The sequence below is a fragment of the Poeciliopsis prolifica genome, unplaced genomic scaffold (assembly GCF_027474105.1).
Source record: "Poeciliopsis prolifica strain line A6 unplaced genomic scaffold, Auburn_PproV2 SCAFFOLD025, whole genome shotgun sequence".
Classification (NCBI taxonomy): domain Eukaryota; kingdom Metazoa; phylum Chordata; class Actinopteri; order Cyprinodontiformes; family Poeciliidae; genus Poeciliopsis; species Poeciliopsis prolifica.
The window spans coordinates 1294632-1307969 of record NW_026562400.1 but is presented as its reverse complement, the minus strand read 5'-3'; the positions used below and the strand labels follow the sequence as shown (position 1 = coordinate 1307969).

At 37.2% G+C, this 13338-nt stretch overlaps 1 protein-coding gene across 14 annotated transcripts in view; it reads right to left on the bottom strand.

Annotated features, from left to right (window-relative positions):
• The window catches only part of mef2d (myocyte enhancer factor 2d), a 103163-nt gene that overhangs the window by 46867 nt on the left and 42958 nt on the right, over positions 1 to 13338 (bottom strand). For all 14 annotated transcript variants that reach the window (XM_055047389.1, XM_055047394.1, XM_055047392.1 and 11 more), the window contains exon 3: positions 9197 to 9400. In XM_055047389.1, the coding sequence (XP_054903364.1) occupies positions 9197 to 9400 (204 nt within the window). The remainder of the gene's footprint in view (positions 1 to 9196; positions 9401 to 13338) is intronic.

The following is a 13338-nucleotide window of genomic DNA, read 5'->3' as shown; positions in this document are numbered from 1 at the left end:
CTTTAGAATATATAAAGCTGCTGGTTCATCTAGAGAGACACCAGGACTTCCCATCCAGAGAAAAATAGTTGAAAACACATTAAATGCAATATTGCCTTCCGTATCCACAATAGTGACTGATTATAAACAATATCAATGACAACTTTATTGGTGAATACAATGTTAAAATGATCAGTTTCAATATGTCCTCACTTTTTTCAAGCCTGCCTTAAATGTGTCAAAAATATTACAAACATCCCTTTGCAGTATCACAAATACACACATTTCTACTGCAGTGACTTGCAATATGTTGCAAGTCACTGCAATATGAGATTTGAGCGTTTGATGACTATTTATCTATATAATTGATGACATATTACTTTTATTCTGAAATGAACACAAGAAGGTACAAAAGGGTAATAACTTGGTACAAATTTCAGAGGTTTTCTGAAGTAATTGTATATATCTGATCACAACACTAATTGGGCATAAAGTAGGATTTATCAGTATTTATCTTTTTCAACACCTAAATACTTCGCCTCTTCTGGTGCAGCCTCTACCTTATCCGTGCTAACTGGAATAATTTAGGTGGGAAATATTTGTGTCTCTGCTTTCAGTGACCCCCAGGAGGCCTCAGACAACTTGCTTGGTAACAGAGGAAGTAGACCATGCATGACGTCCTGCTCAGCAACAAAAGGTCACTCAACCAAAGCCCTAAACATCTCTGGGCTGATTGGTGAATGCTGGCCTATAACAGTGAAGGTAGAACAAAACAGGAGAGAGGAAATGATTTTGGAAGACAAAATGGTGTAAAATATTTATTTTCTTTAGAGAGAATGTGTTAATCAGTCAGAAACTCAACCTTAAACTCCACAGTATGGAGTCTTAGTTCATTATAGTTCTGCTAGTTACTCTTCAGAAACACTCCATCTCTTAGAGTATTCTACATATTGAGTAAAGGGCATAGATACTGTTAGGAATCTCTGCGTCTTCCTCAAACATCACATAAAACTGAAAAACAGAAAAGCAACAACAGAAAATATCTTCTAATGATCTCATTTTGGTCCATATTATATCACAAAGTTGCTACAGATTTGTGTGCTTCACATTAAAGGTTTGAATCTCTTTCACCACAAGTCAAAGATGCATTAATCTATTGAGATCAAGTAACTGTGGAGATAAAGGGACTGATTTTGGGGTTTGATCAATAAGAGTTAATGTACTAAAAGGAGATCGAAATACATTTGCAGAATAAGTTCTCAGGTAGTGAACATTTACCGCACATGACCAATCAGTTGTTTCCATTATTGACATGCATTAAAATTACATTTCTTTCTCTACCTGTCCTGACCACATGAAACATCTTCAATAGTAGTTGATAGAACAAAACTATTATAACTTGCTTGATAGCAACATATTCTGGAAAACATCTCCAGTTTTACAGGATGTGTGGCCAGGCATAAAGTCAACATTTGATGAAATTACTGACTCCTAGCCAGAAGATGCAAACACAAGATTTGCATATTTTTCTCTTTCCCACTCCCCGCCCCCCGACACTTTTAAAAGCTTGCCCAAAATTTGTACAACATAGCTGCTCATGCCACACACCAAGTCAGATAAATGTATTTTCCCATCTATTCTGATGCTCAGTTTAGACTTCAGAAAATCTTATTCATCAAATCTAAATACTTAAATACATTGAGTTGCAGTCATTTAATATTCTGATTTGATATTGAAGTCAAATGCAATTGGATACACTTCACAGTATTGCTGATAAAATGGCTAGTAAGTGTACAGCATAACATTAACTTTTAAATATCAGTCTAACGTCTTTTAAGGCTCAGAGCTCTGAATAACTATATTTTTATTTTATTTTGATACGAATCATAATTAAATGATTCAGAAGATTGATTATGGAAAGAATTGATTCAATGTGGCAGCTGGAAGCCAACCCTGACTTGTGAGGACCTTCAGGTTATTCAATGAGCTCAACTTTTCCTGAATGGGAACTCAGATTATGATGGAAGCTGGAAAACCTCCAAGACCGAGTGACAAAGGAGGATAATCTGAGGAGCACTTCCCACTTCCAGGTCAACAAAGTCTTAACCTCTGATCTATTGAGGAGACAAGTGATAACAAGGCCAAAACTAAAAACCCATTTACTAGGTTTGAGGTGGTAAATTTATTATGACACAAAGAAGAATATACTGATACTTAGGGAAGTGAGAAATGTGGTATTTTTGATATAACTGAGGCTCTTGGGCTAACCAAAGTCTTTAGGTCCTGCAGCAAATCTCATTGGTGAGATATGTCTCGCTTGAGCTGCTTAAAGGGAAAAAAAGGGCATCCATCCTCCGTCTCCGACGCGCATCTTTGCTTTCTCCACTCGACTATTCATCACCACTCTTTCAGCCTTTCGTCCGCTTGTGTTCCCTCTGTCTCGAGCTCTCTTCCTTTCTTTCCCCTGATTGGGATCTGCAGTCAAACGGATTAATACATTCTGACAGTAGAAGCAGACTGCCCACACACAAACACGCGCACTACAAGCAGCACGTGCTTTTTAGAGAAGTTCTGTGTGTGTATGTATTGCCTCTTAAGCTTGCACCACAGTGAAGGGATGTCTACCGATACGATGCATACCGAGGCCATACTTGCGCACACACGCTCACACACAAAACATCAATGTAAAATAAAGTGCTCCTAATAATTCAGGGACAAGCAGAGTGACGTGAGCCAGTGCCCACAAGTGTGTAACTGTGTGCACATAAGAGTGAGTGCCTGTTCCTGCATGACTACATCCACACTTCATAATTTATACTCAAAAGCACTTGCTCAAAGAGATTCGCAGAGGCAGAGCAGCAAATGGGCACACTTTGTGACTACCCAATTATCCCCTCTCTCTTCTCCTTCTTCCTCTTCCTCTTTTTTCTGTCACTTGGTATGTCTCAGCTTGCTCTTCGACCGCTGATGTTAAACCAAGTGCAAGTGGAGATAATCTTTAATGATTATTGTATAATTCAGCCATTCTGTCAAATAGGCTGTTCTGGTCTAATAAGTTTTCCTGACAGCCCTAACACTGAATAAATGCAATTATGGTCACAGTACCCTGATGCACAAAAGGTTTCCTTAGGAGAAAAATGATCATTATCAATATTCACAGCTGTGGGAAGGAAGACAAAGTACTGGCATCGCTTGTTGACTCTGTACTACTTTAGTACACAGAGGATTTCATGGATGACTGCAGGGTCCTTGGTCCTCTGATAGCAAAACAAGTTCAGCTCACCAAACCTCCACCATCATGCTTGGAAGCTGGAATGAGACGTTTGTTCAAACATCCAGTATTATTTTTTTTATATCTATATTTTCATTATGACTGAACTGCTCTACTTTGGCCTAGTTCGTATGAAGGTAATTGTGCCAGAGTTAAGGTTAATTGAATATTCAATCTTCCCAACCTGGCATAGTTGATTAATTTCTTTCAAATTGCAAAATCAAGAGCTTTAAGTTTTAAAGTGCTAATTAAAACATATGGAGTCTGAAATATCTTAAGGTGAATTTATTAAATCAACTCCTGCAATTGGTTAATGTCTGTAAAATGATTTCAAACTATTTGGTAACACTGCTGCAGTAAAAAGAAGAAATGCACTTCTTAAACTCTAGAGTTTTACATAGTTTGGACATATCTATGGTTGCGTGCTTAGTTTCAGAAAACTAAGCACATGTAGTGTCCCGCTACAGGTCATCCATCGTTTTAATCTGTTTAGAATATGCAGCAGTGGTAAAATCAGAAAAGCCAGATATTTACAAATTAAAACGATAACACCAACAAGTCTTATTCATTATGATTTTTATTATAACTGTATCCCTAAAAGGTGAAAAACGTCCAAAACATTTTTCCGTATCAGCTGGATAAAGAAGATCTTAAAGGAGCCATCTTTTGTGACTGTGCAAATTGTGACATTTTTTTGTGTAAGGCTTTCAGATGGGTCTGAATATAGCAACAAAGTCGCTGAGTTGGCAACAGTGTTTTGAACACACTTGAACTAGTTAATAAACCTAATTTGAGCAGAGGAACCTGGATGATATTTTCCCTCCTAACTCCTAGGAGTGCTGTAAAGGTAAACTTACTTTTTTCCCAACAACAGATGATATTTTTTTTCACCATTACTAAGCATTTCTGGTCAAAATAATGAAACTCAAAAGTAAGTAGACTCTTTAGGTATTAAATGTGATGTAAATGTTAAATCTACTCATTAATACTTTTGGTAAATTTGTTAATGCAACATAGTTTTCTGTCTGGGGGGGGGGGGGAAAGATAAATGAAAAAAAAGAAAACGGAGCTATCCTTTGTCAAGACCCAACATATGCTACCAACATTATTATTACGTAGACATCAAAAAATTAATATATTTTCTTCCTCTGTGCCTTAGAGAACCATTGTTGTTTCAAAAATATTAATAACACGTCAGTGAACCAGTGGGTGAAATGTTTGCTCCTTACAATGAACCGACTGACTGCAGGGTTTTCTAACTCTTATTTGAAACACAGTCCTCCATCGCAATATGAAATAATTTCTCATAAAACACTTATTTTATATACATTTTATTTATTTTAAGTAGTATTTCTTAAATCTTTACAACTTTTTAAATCTTCAGCTAGTGGTATTGAAGCAGAAACCCACTGATTAATAATAAAAGTCGTTATTTATTCCTTTATATAAAAGAAGAAAAAAAATCCAAGACTTTAGGTGGAAAGAAAAAAAGCAGAGGGGACAAAACGGACACCTGGATGAAAAAAAGGTGGAAGCCAGCACACATCTGGTGAAGGAGACAATTGAGGACAAATACTGAGGAATGATTTTAAATGCCTCCTGGGCTACAGAGAGAAAGGGTGAGGTAGTGGGGTGGGAGAGAATAAAAGCCGGAATGGGAGAGACACATCCATGAGGGACGCGCACACGTACACAACAGAGAGCCTCACCAAGACTGAATATTGTATGAGGCGTTCTCATGGGCCACTGCAAAGCATGCGAGCAGAGATGGAGAGGTGGACGTATTTGTGGTCACACACACATTAATGAAAACACACACGTAAAGAAAGAGACGGGACGACACACTTGGAAACATCAACACATGTACGCACACAAACAGAACCAGTGGAGCTTGAGCTGATGTGGCCCAGAGCTGCCCAACGCCCTGCCACGATACAAACACACACATACACACGCATGCATGCATACACTTAAGAGCCATCTGCAGTTGGAGATACTGCCTACAGAAAGGCTTTACTGCTGACACTCCGAGACAGGCAGAAAGAGAAGGACAGGAAAAAGGGAGAAATTGTCGTGACTGAATGAATCAGGAGATTTGGAAGGGAGGAGGAAAGGGGGCAGGAAGAAGGAAGAAAGAAAGACAGGAAGTGACAGACAGAGATGTAGAAGGGAAAAATGTTGCCCCGAACTATGGCACCTAAGTTTTACCTTCAACCCACTCAAAGGTAAAAGTGCTTCGCTAACACTTTACATGAGGTTTCAGCAATTTTTGCAGGGAAGCTCTCATTGGATGACTTTCCCCTTGGATGCATTTCATTTCACCCTTAAAACTGTCCAACAACATGTCTGTTTTAACAATGGAAGAAAAAAAAACTGCATAGATAAGCAAATGAAAAGCTAATCATTTCTCAACATGAATTTGTCTTCAAACAAGAAAAGTCTTTAAAAAATAATGACAGTCTATTTAGATCTTATAGTCAGAATCACATCACGATGTGCACAGAAGGGATTTGCTGGTCAATTTCTCCGGCAGTAAATGGATGTGTAGTCTGATTGGCAGATGCCAGCTTACCCAGAAAACGCTCATTCCAGACAACACTAACTTTCTCACACCAAACCATCAAATGACAGATTCACTGGTTTTCACTTCATCAATTTTACGCTTTGCTACTTCATGTGGTCTGAAAGGATGTGATCTGTAAAAAAGGTTTGGAACTGGTACATAGTGTTAAACAGTCTTTAAAACAAAAATGTACTTCATAAAGCCAAAGAAAACTGGGGTTTCTCAGTTTTATTTCTTTTTAATAAAGTGTCAGAGAAATTATCAAACGTTTTCACACCCTCGATATACCTTGACACTGGTAATGGACCAATGTCTACTTGGATTTCCCAACTTTAGTCAATAAAAGAAGAAATAATGTGCTAAAGTTCTAAGAAATCCATTTCAAAGCTGGAGGAGTTCTATTAAAAGTTGTAACATCTTAAGGGGCAATAACATATTCTCAGCAGTAGAACCTGGCTATCAGTGGTTAATGAAACACTCTCACCACATAACTACACACAATGGCTTTAAACAGCAGTAAGATAATTGGCTAAGTTTAACACCTAAATGGACTCTATTGATACGCACATTTGTGGGCAGTTAAAGGTTAAAACTGAATTTACTTTATGTTAGATTATCTGGAAGGTTTGCACAGATTGTAATTTGGCAGGTTACAGTGGATGAAAGCAGCAGGGAACCATTCGTACTCCAATATTCCTGTTCTCACTTTCCATAATTGCCAGCACAAGCTTTCATTCCAAAACTGTGAGGCCAGTTTGAATAAATTAAAGACTGGGAATGTGAAGCCGAACCATTTCAGGTCATGTCAGCACACCACTAAAAAACCAAATAAAATCTGTTTATGAGCAGACCAGCAAAAATGTCTCCCTTTTTGCTAGTCTGCTTGTGTGGATTTTTTGCGGAATGTGACTTTAACTGGAGCACCCTTTGTCACTTGCTGCTGATATTGTTTGCGGATGACTGAAAGTCCTGCGGCAATGTGCATAAAAAGCAAGTGAGAAAATATTCAAAGGCAAGCCGGATGCAGCTTTAAGTCACGGCTCCATAGGAAGCATGAGTGCAGCACAGCAATGCACATGGCCGCTGAATCATACCTAACCGTCTCGTGTGGAATTCATGAGAGGGTCATTATGTATGAAAAGGGTCAGCTAAGCATGTGAATGTGCTCCATGTTCCCTCGATGAGCTCCAGCAAAGCACAGCAAAATAAAAAAAAATATTTAGTTCAGTGATTGACCTCAACACCGTCTGCCCTGACCTAATCTATCATCTCTCTTCTGTAAATGAAAAGCTATTTTTCAACCATTACTGACAGATTCTTGCTTATGTGGTGGCCATTTTGTGCTGAGGTGGTTTTCAATTGCTTCCAAATATTTTCCTTCTTTGGCGTTTTGCCCAAGTTGCTCCCTGAGAGATCCCAGGCTAGCAATGCAACAAAAACCACAGAAAGTGATGAGAACCAAAACAGCCTTTTACCTCACCATGAAAGATTGAGGTCAACAAGTCAGACATAAACTTAACTAAAGAATCAGGAAAAGCATCAGATAAACACTAACATTTATTCTAGAATCGTGCCACTCGTGTTGGCTGGATGTTGCAGTAGATCTGTTATATTAGTTTTGATGTGTTCTTTTTGTAGACTTTTGTTCATAATTATCTTGGTCAAGCTATTTTTGAACAATTACTCCCTCTGGTTTTGGATGTTGTGCAGCTGGAAAGATGTTTGCTTTTACTTTTTTTCCTTTTGGAATAGTGCAGGTTAACAAGGTATCGTTTGATACCTTGATAACGGTTATCAAGGTATCGTTTTTGAAAGAATAGCTGCTTATCATTTTAAAAGCTCAAACAATACATGAACTATGACCTTAAGTACCAAAGAAGTGTAAAATAAGGCTCCATGGATGCATAGCAGAAAGAGACAGAGAATGTGTAAGTTCAAGCCATCTCTTCCATCGATCACAATCAGAAAGGATTATTTCCCCGACTCCAACGTCTCTCTGACCATGCGGCCAGACAAAGATTTAAGACTCCATCTGAAACTGAACAGTTCCCCATCCCTCCACTGGACTAGTTGAAGAGAAATATCAACTCTGCACTCTGAGTGCATTTCTGCATAAAACTCAGCAACAAACGTCTGACCAATCGGATGATGCTATGCACAGATTTCTGTCAAACAAAACACAATTTTCATAGCATGTCAAAATTAATGAGGGCTGATTTTGGCATGAAGCAAGTGGGAACCTTTAAACTAATGCAGCAAAACCAAGTGAGGTTGATTAGCAATGCTTGACAAAAACTGATGGTGTCATCAAGGACAAGTAATGTTGTCTCTGCTGCCCAAGGTTTGAGCAACAGTATTTTTCTGTCAGAGGCCTATTCAGATTCGCTGCAAACCTGACTGCTACCAGAGACCTTTTCAGCCCACAGAACAACTCTTTGAAGACACTTGGATGTTGTGAGTTACAGCAACACTTAAAATCCCTTTGGAACAAATAAAGTATTTTCAATTGGATCAAATTAGTAGTAATAAAACAAAACAGAAACCTAGTTGTTTTACAATTTGGCTTTAGATGGGTTTCTCAGTGGAATTGCTGCACTTTGAGCAGAGTAAGTCTAACAATTCCCCCTGTTTGTTGATGTTGAGATAGTGTTTGTACCCTCTGGCTCCAGCCCAAAGAGTGATTCAAATCTTCCAATGGAGCTCTTGGCTTAAGTATAAGTTTCTGTGAAAAAAAGAGAAGAAGTCTATCCTTTCTCTGTTTTTTTTTTGTTGTTTGTTTGTTTGTTTTCTTTTGTTTTATTTTGTTTAGTTTTAAAGCTGTGGATTGAAAGGTGAGCTTAATACTATCCTGGCCCAAAGGCATCAACAAGGAGCAAAACAAGTCAGGCCTTTTGACATTACAAATATTTGTGATGGAAAAGCTCCTTCTCTGAGCAGCTCGCTGACTTGGTAAAAATATATTAAAAGTTTTAAAAGTATAAAGTTGGTGGATAACAAATAAGTAGAACAAAAAAAAATAAAAAAGGGTGAAAATTTCTATTCATATGACCAACAAAATTTAAACAATGCTCCATTTCAGGGTTTTTAAAACATGAATGAGGACAGAAAGCTGAATAAGCCTGATGAGAGACTGCAATGTTTGAATGGAGGATTTAACAACTATCTAAAGAAGAAACAGGAAACCAGCAGGATAAAACAATCAAACAAATTTCTCTCAAGGTAAATAAACAGTAAATCACATGGGTATATTGCACAGAAATCTGTTTGGTTCAAGGGAGAATGTGAGTGTGAAAGTGGTTTTGTAAAAGGAAGCTTCACATAAAAGAGATTCAGAAACAAAGTGTTTACAATTATTAAACCCACTACCCGTTCCCACGTTTTACCTCGATAATGTCGGCATTGGTCCGGCTCTCGTGTGGCTCGTTGTACTCTGTGTACTTGAGCAGGACCTTGTCCATGTCGGTGCTGGCATACTGAAACAGCTTGTTTGAGTGGTTGAAGATAATGAGCGCGATCTCGCAGTCACACAGGACACTCAGCTCGTACGCCTTCTTCATCAAACCGAACTTCCGTTTGGTAAATGTCACCTAGCGGAGGGAAAAAAAAAAGGAAGTGAAATTTAAACTATTTAATACAACATAAACAAAGTTTCATGTTCATAAAAGGAGATTATAGTTGCGGCCATTTTCTTTTTATTTCCCCCTACAGGGGGATTTTTGTGGGCTCTAGTGTCTCTTACTGTATATGTGATGGTAGCCTGACAAGACATATTTGGGTCCAGGAGTTGAACCTGCGAAGGCCACGTCGAAGACTCAAAGCCTCCAAATGTGGGTTGCGCTATCCCCTACGCCACCACACCACGCCCAGCAATTTCTTTTTAAAACCAAATAAAATATAACAACTCTAAATCAAACATTTCATCTCTTGTTTTCTTTGAAAGGCCCACTTGGCCCAATTAATCAGTGAAACTGCTGAATTCCAGCTAAAAGCTCTTGGTGCAGTTATAGAAGAATGGTCAGTGAAGATCTCATTGTTGCAAAGGAAAATTAAGCTCCAGCTCAGAACTTTCTGGTTCGGTTTCTTTTTGTTGTTGGCCAATAACTGCCAGAATTCTCCACATTAACTGTTTTTACTACCTCAGAGGATTTAGGTGATACTGGAAGAAAGTTAATTTTGTCTTGTGGAGCCATCTCTGAGTTCATTTGATCGCATGTTCATGGATCATATAGATCTAATAATAAAAGTAGTTTTAATTTTCAGGAAGAAGCTACCAGATTGTTATTTTTAATAATATTTTAAAGACTTGATGATACACCCCACAGAGTGTTTAGGGTCTTTGTGAAAAAAGCCACAACTGGCCCACAAAATCAGAGATTCTCCACTTTACCTAATAATCAGCATAAGATGTTCCTTTTTGCTGTAGATCTCCAGCAGTGAGCTTGAGAAATATTTATTATTTTACCTCCCCCACCATCCTCTTCACTCTGCAGGGTGGCAAAATAAACACTGACCCTCATCCAGTCTGCTTTTCAGTTTCAGGTGTTAAAAAAAAAAACATAAATAAATTACTACTCTGACTGAGGATGTTTCAGTGAGACACTTTTTTCATTCATTTCCTGACTTAAAGTTTTAATATCAACCCACACAACTCTACTTGGATGTCAAGTACCCTTTTCATGTCTTTCCCAAAATAAATGTTACCAAATAAGGTTGAATTTTCTTTAAAAAAAATGTGACAAATATATTTTGAGGACAAATAAGTGTTGGAATAAGTGTGAAGGTTATGAAATATTTGAACCCTTAAGTGGCTAAGTTTGCTTTGCAGTAATATTAAAAATAAATTGGTCATGCACACAAAAAGATGCTAAATTGGCAAGAAGTTGTTCAAGTGAATATAACAAATTCAATAGACAGATTTAGATATTTAGTTTCCAAAGCAGGGGAATTAAGCATAATTGTGTTATATAATAGTTAAATATGTAGAATCAACATTAACCCTCATTGGTGGGAAACACATACCACTTTGGCTGCAGTTTGACAGTATGAGGCAAATTCAAAACAATAGTCTAAAAAGGTTTAAAACTGTGGGGAAATATTTGAAAGGATCCAAATGTAACATCTGAAGTCATTATAGTGTTTTATAGGTCTTCTTCTCCAGACGGAAAGTTTCAGATGAGAGGACAAAAAATATATATCGATAGACTTTACATTATGTTTTACACTAAAACAATAAGGGACATATTAAAATACAACTATGTCATCTTATCACATCATCGCTGACATGTAAAGAGAAACGCTGAAAACCTGATGCCAAGGTGGTCAGACAAGTAGCAGACAGACAGAATGCCAGCAATGGCTGCTTTCCACCAAAGGCATTTTTAGGCCTCATCACGGATCTGTGTGTAGTAATAGGTTTCAGTTGTATGACCTCAAAGCATCGCTCTGTTTTTGGTCAAAATACAAAACAAAAAAACAAAAAAGAAATGTACTTTTTATCCAAAATGCAAGCTTTTTACCCTCAGGTTGATATTTATATCATTTTAAACCAGGGCTACTCAAAAGAGTTCACCTTCACCAAAACAATAATCAAGACTACAATCGTTTCATCACTATGCAGACACACAGTGTCGGAAATGTACAAGACTGAGACATTTAATTAATGGGAAAGACAGGCTCATTTTTTTTATGTCCTCAGTTTTTAGTTGCACCCACAGTGGCTTTCACTTCCCGTCACATTCACCCTCCCTGTCATTTTCACACTCTGTTATGCTCTTTTCCATGCTCTCTTTCTATGTCACACATGCTCTCATGCCTTCTTTTCCACACTCTCCTTCTGTCACACATTATTCCTCTCTTTCAAGCAGACACACACACACACACACACACACACACACACACACACAGACTCTCTCTTCCACAAGCCCCCTCAGTTGTGAACATGCCGAACAGAACTGGAAGTGTTGCTGAAGCACAGGGTCCTTTGTTGTCTGCTGATTGGCTTTGGAAGTGCTTCTCTGCTTTAACCAACTGGTATTTACAATCCGGGGAGATTTGGCTTTGTTTAGATTAAACACGCAGGATTGCACAAAAACAAACACACTGAGTAAAAAGATTAGCAAGAGGGAAAAAGGCTTCAGGTACGGCTACAGTTTTATACTGTTTGATGTGAGGAAAATCAGAGTGAAAGTAAAATCTGTCCACAGATGGAGTAAAACAGGACAGGGAAGTTTTCAAAGACGCAGCGTGTTCGGGCCACACCCACAGGTGACATAATATTTTCCATCAGACATGAAAGTAAAAAACAAGTTGGGACGTCTCGTCTGAGGTTAACAAGTTGGACTTGAAACATTTGTTTTCTGGAAACCAAAATGAACATTCCAGTAAAGCTATTTCCTGAATTTGTTTTTTATAAACCTACAATTTTATATGAATTCTTCATCAATCTGGCCATGACACGGTGGACGTTTCATTCTGAATAGTTTCGGGTAAAAATATAATTATTATTGTCTTTTCTTTCAAGCAGTATCCAACTTTACAGTTACATACTAGTTTACTTACTGACAAACTAGTGAACCTTTTGTTGCATCATTGTTAAAAATACTAATATCCATCCTCTCCACTCTTTGAGTTCATTATTTGTGCCATAGAAAAGAATGGTGCTCCTGGATTGGCTGCTTTACAAAACTCCAGCCAATAGCAAATAGAAAATAGAAATTGCATATCTGTATTTTCTTTCAAATATTTTATAAGTTGCTCAAAAAAAAAAAAAAAAAAAAAAATTACGTGTCAGTTTTTCAGAATTTGTTTAGTGTCATGATCAAAAAAAAAATCTTCAATTTGCAAGAGTTCATCTAATTGTTTCCTGGTGAACATATTATGAAAACATAATTTCACAATTAATTAGCATTTTGGATACTACTAAAGGGTTAGTTTGTTCATGTTAGGTTAACTTATGAGTAAATAAACCTTGTTAGGAAATTCTTTTCATTATCAGTTAATTTCTGTCTTTTAATATTCTTGACTTTTTCTGTTTAAAAGCCTCATTATTAGTGATTAATAACGATTCCTTCATTTGTAGTAAGTTAACTATAACCTAATTTTAAGTACAAAAACATGGGAGGAGATGTTAATAAATAAATTGCTCTAGATAAACTAAGAACAGGTTTTCAGTTAGGCAACAATAACATTAGATTCATTATGAAAATGCATATTTCTGTTGCATTACAACAAGAAGGTTGTGGTTTGAATCTTGGCCTTGGATTGATGTTTCTGTGGCTTTTAGTAGAAAGTGCTCTCATGTTTTTTTTTTTTTTTTTTTTTTTTTTGCAATAGTTTTAACTAAATAAAACTATTGCAATTACATTTGCTATTATTATTATTATTATTATTTTTTAGTTTCCTACAGTGAAAGTTCCTTCTTTTCTTAAAGAAGGCCTTAACAATGGATCTTTAAGAGTCTGAAGCCAAAGTACTTGTTCAAGAAGCATCAATACAGCTATTAAATAGTTATCATTCTGACGTTTGC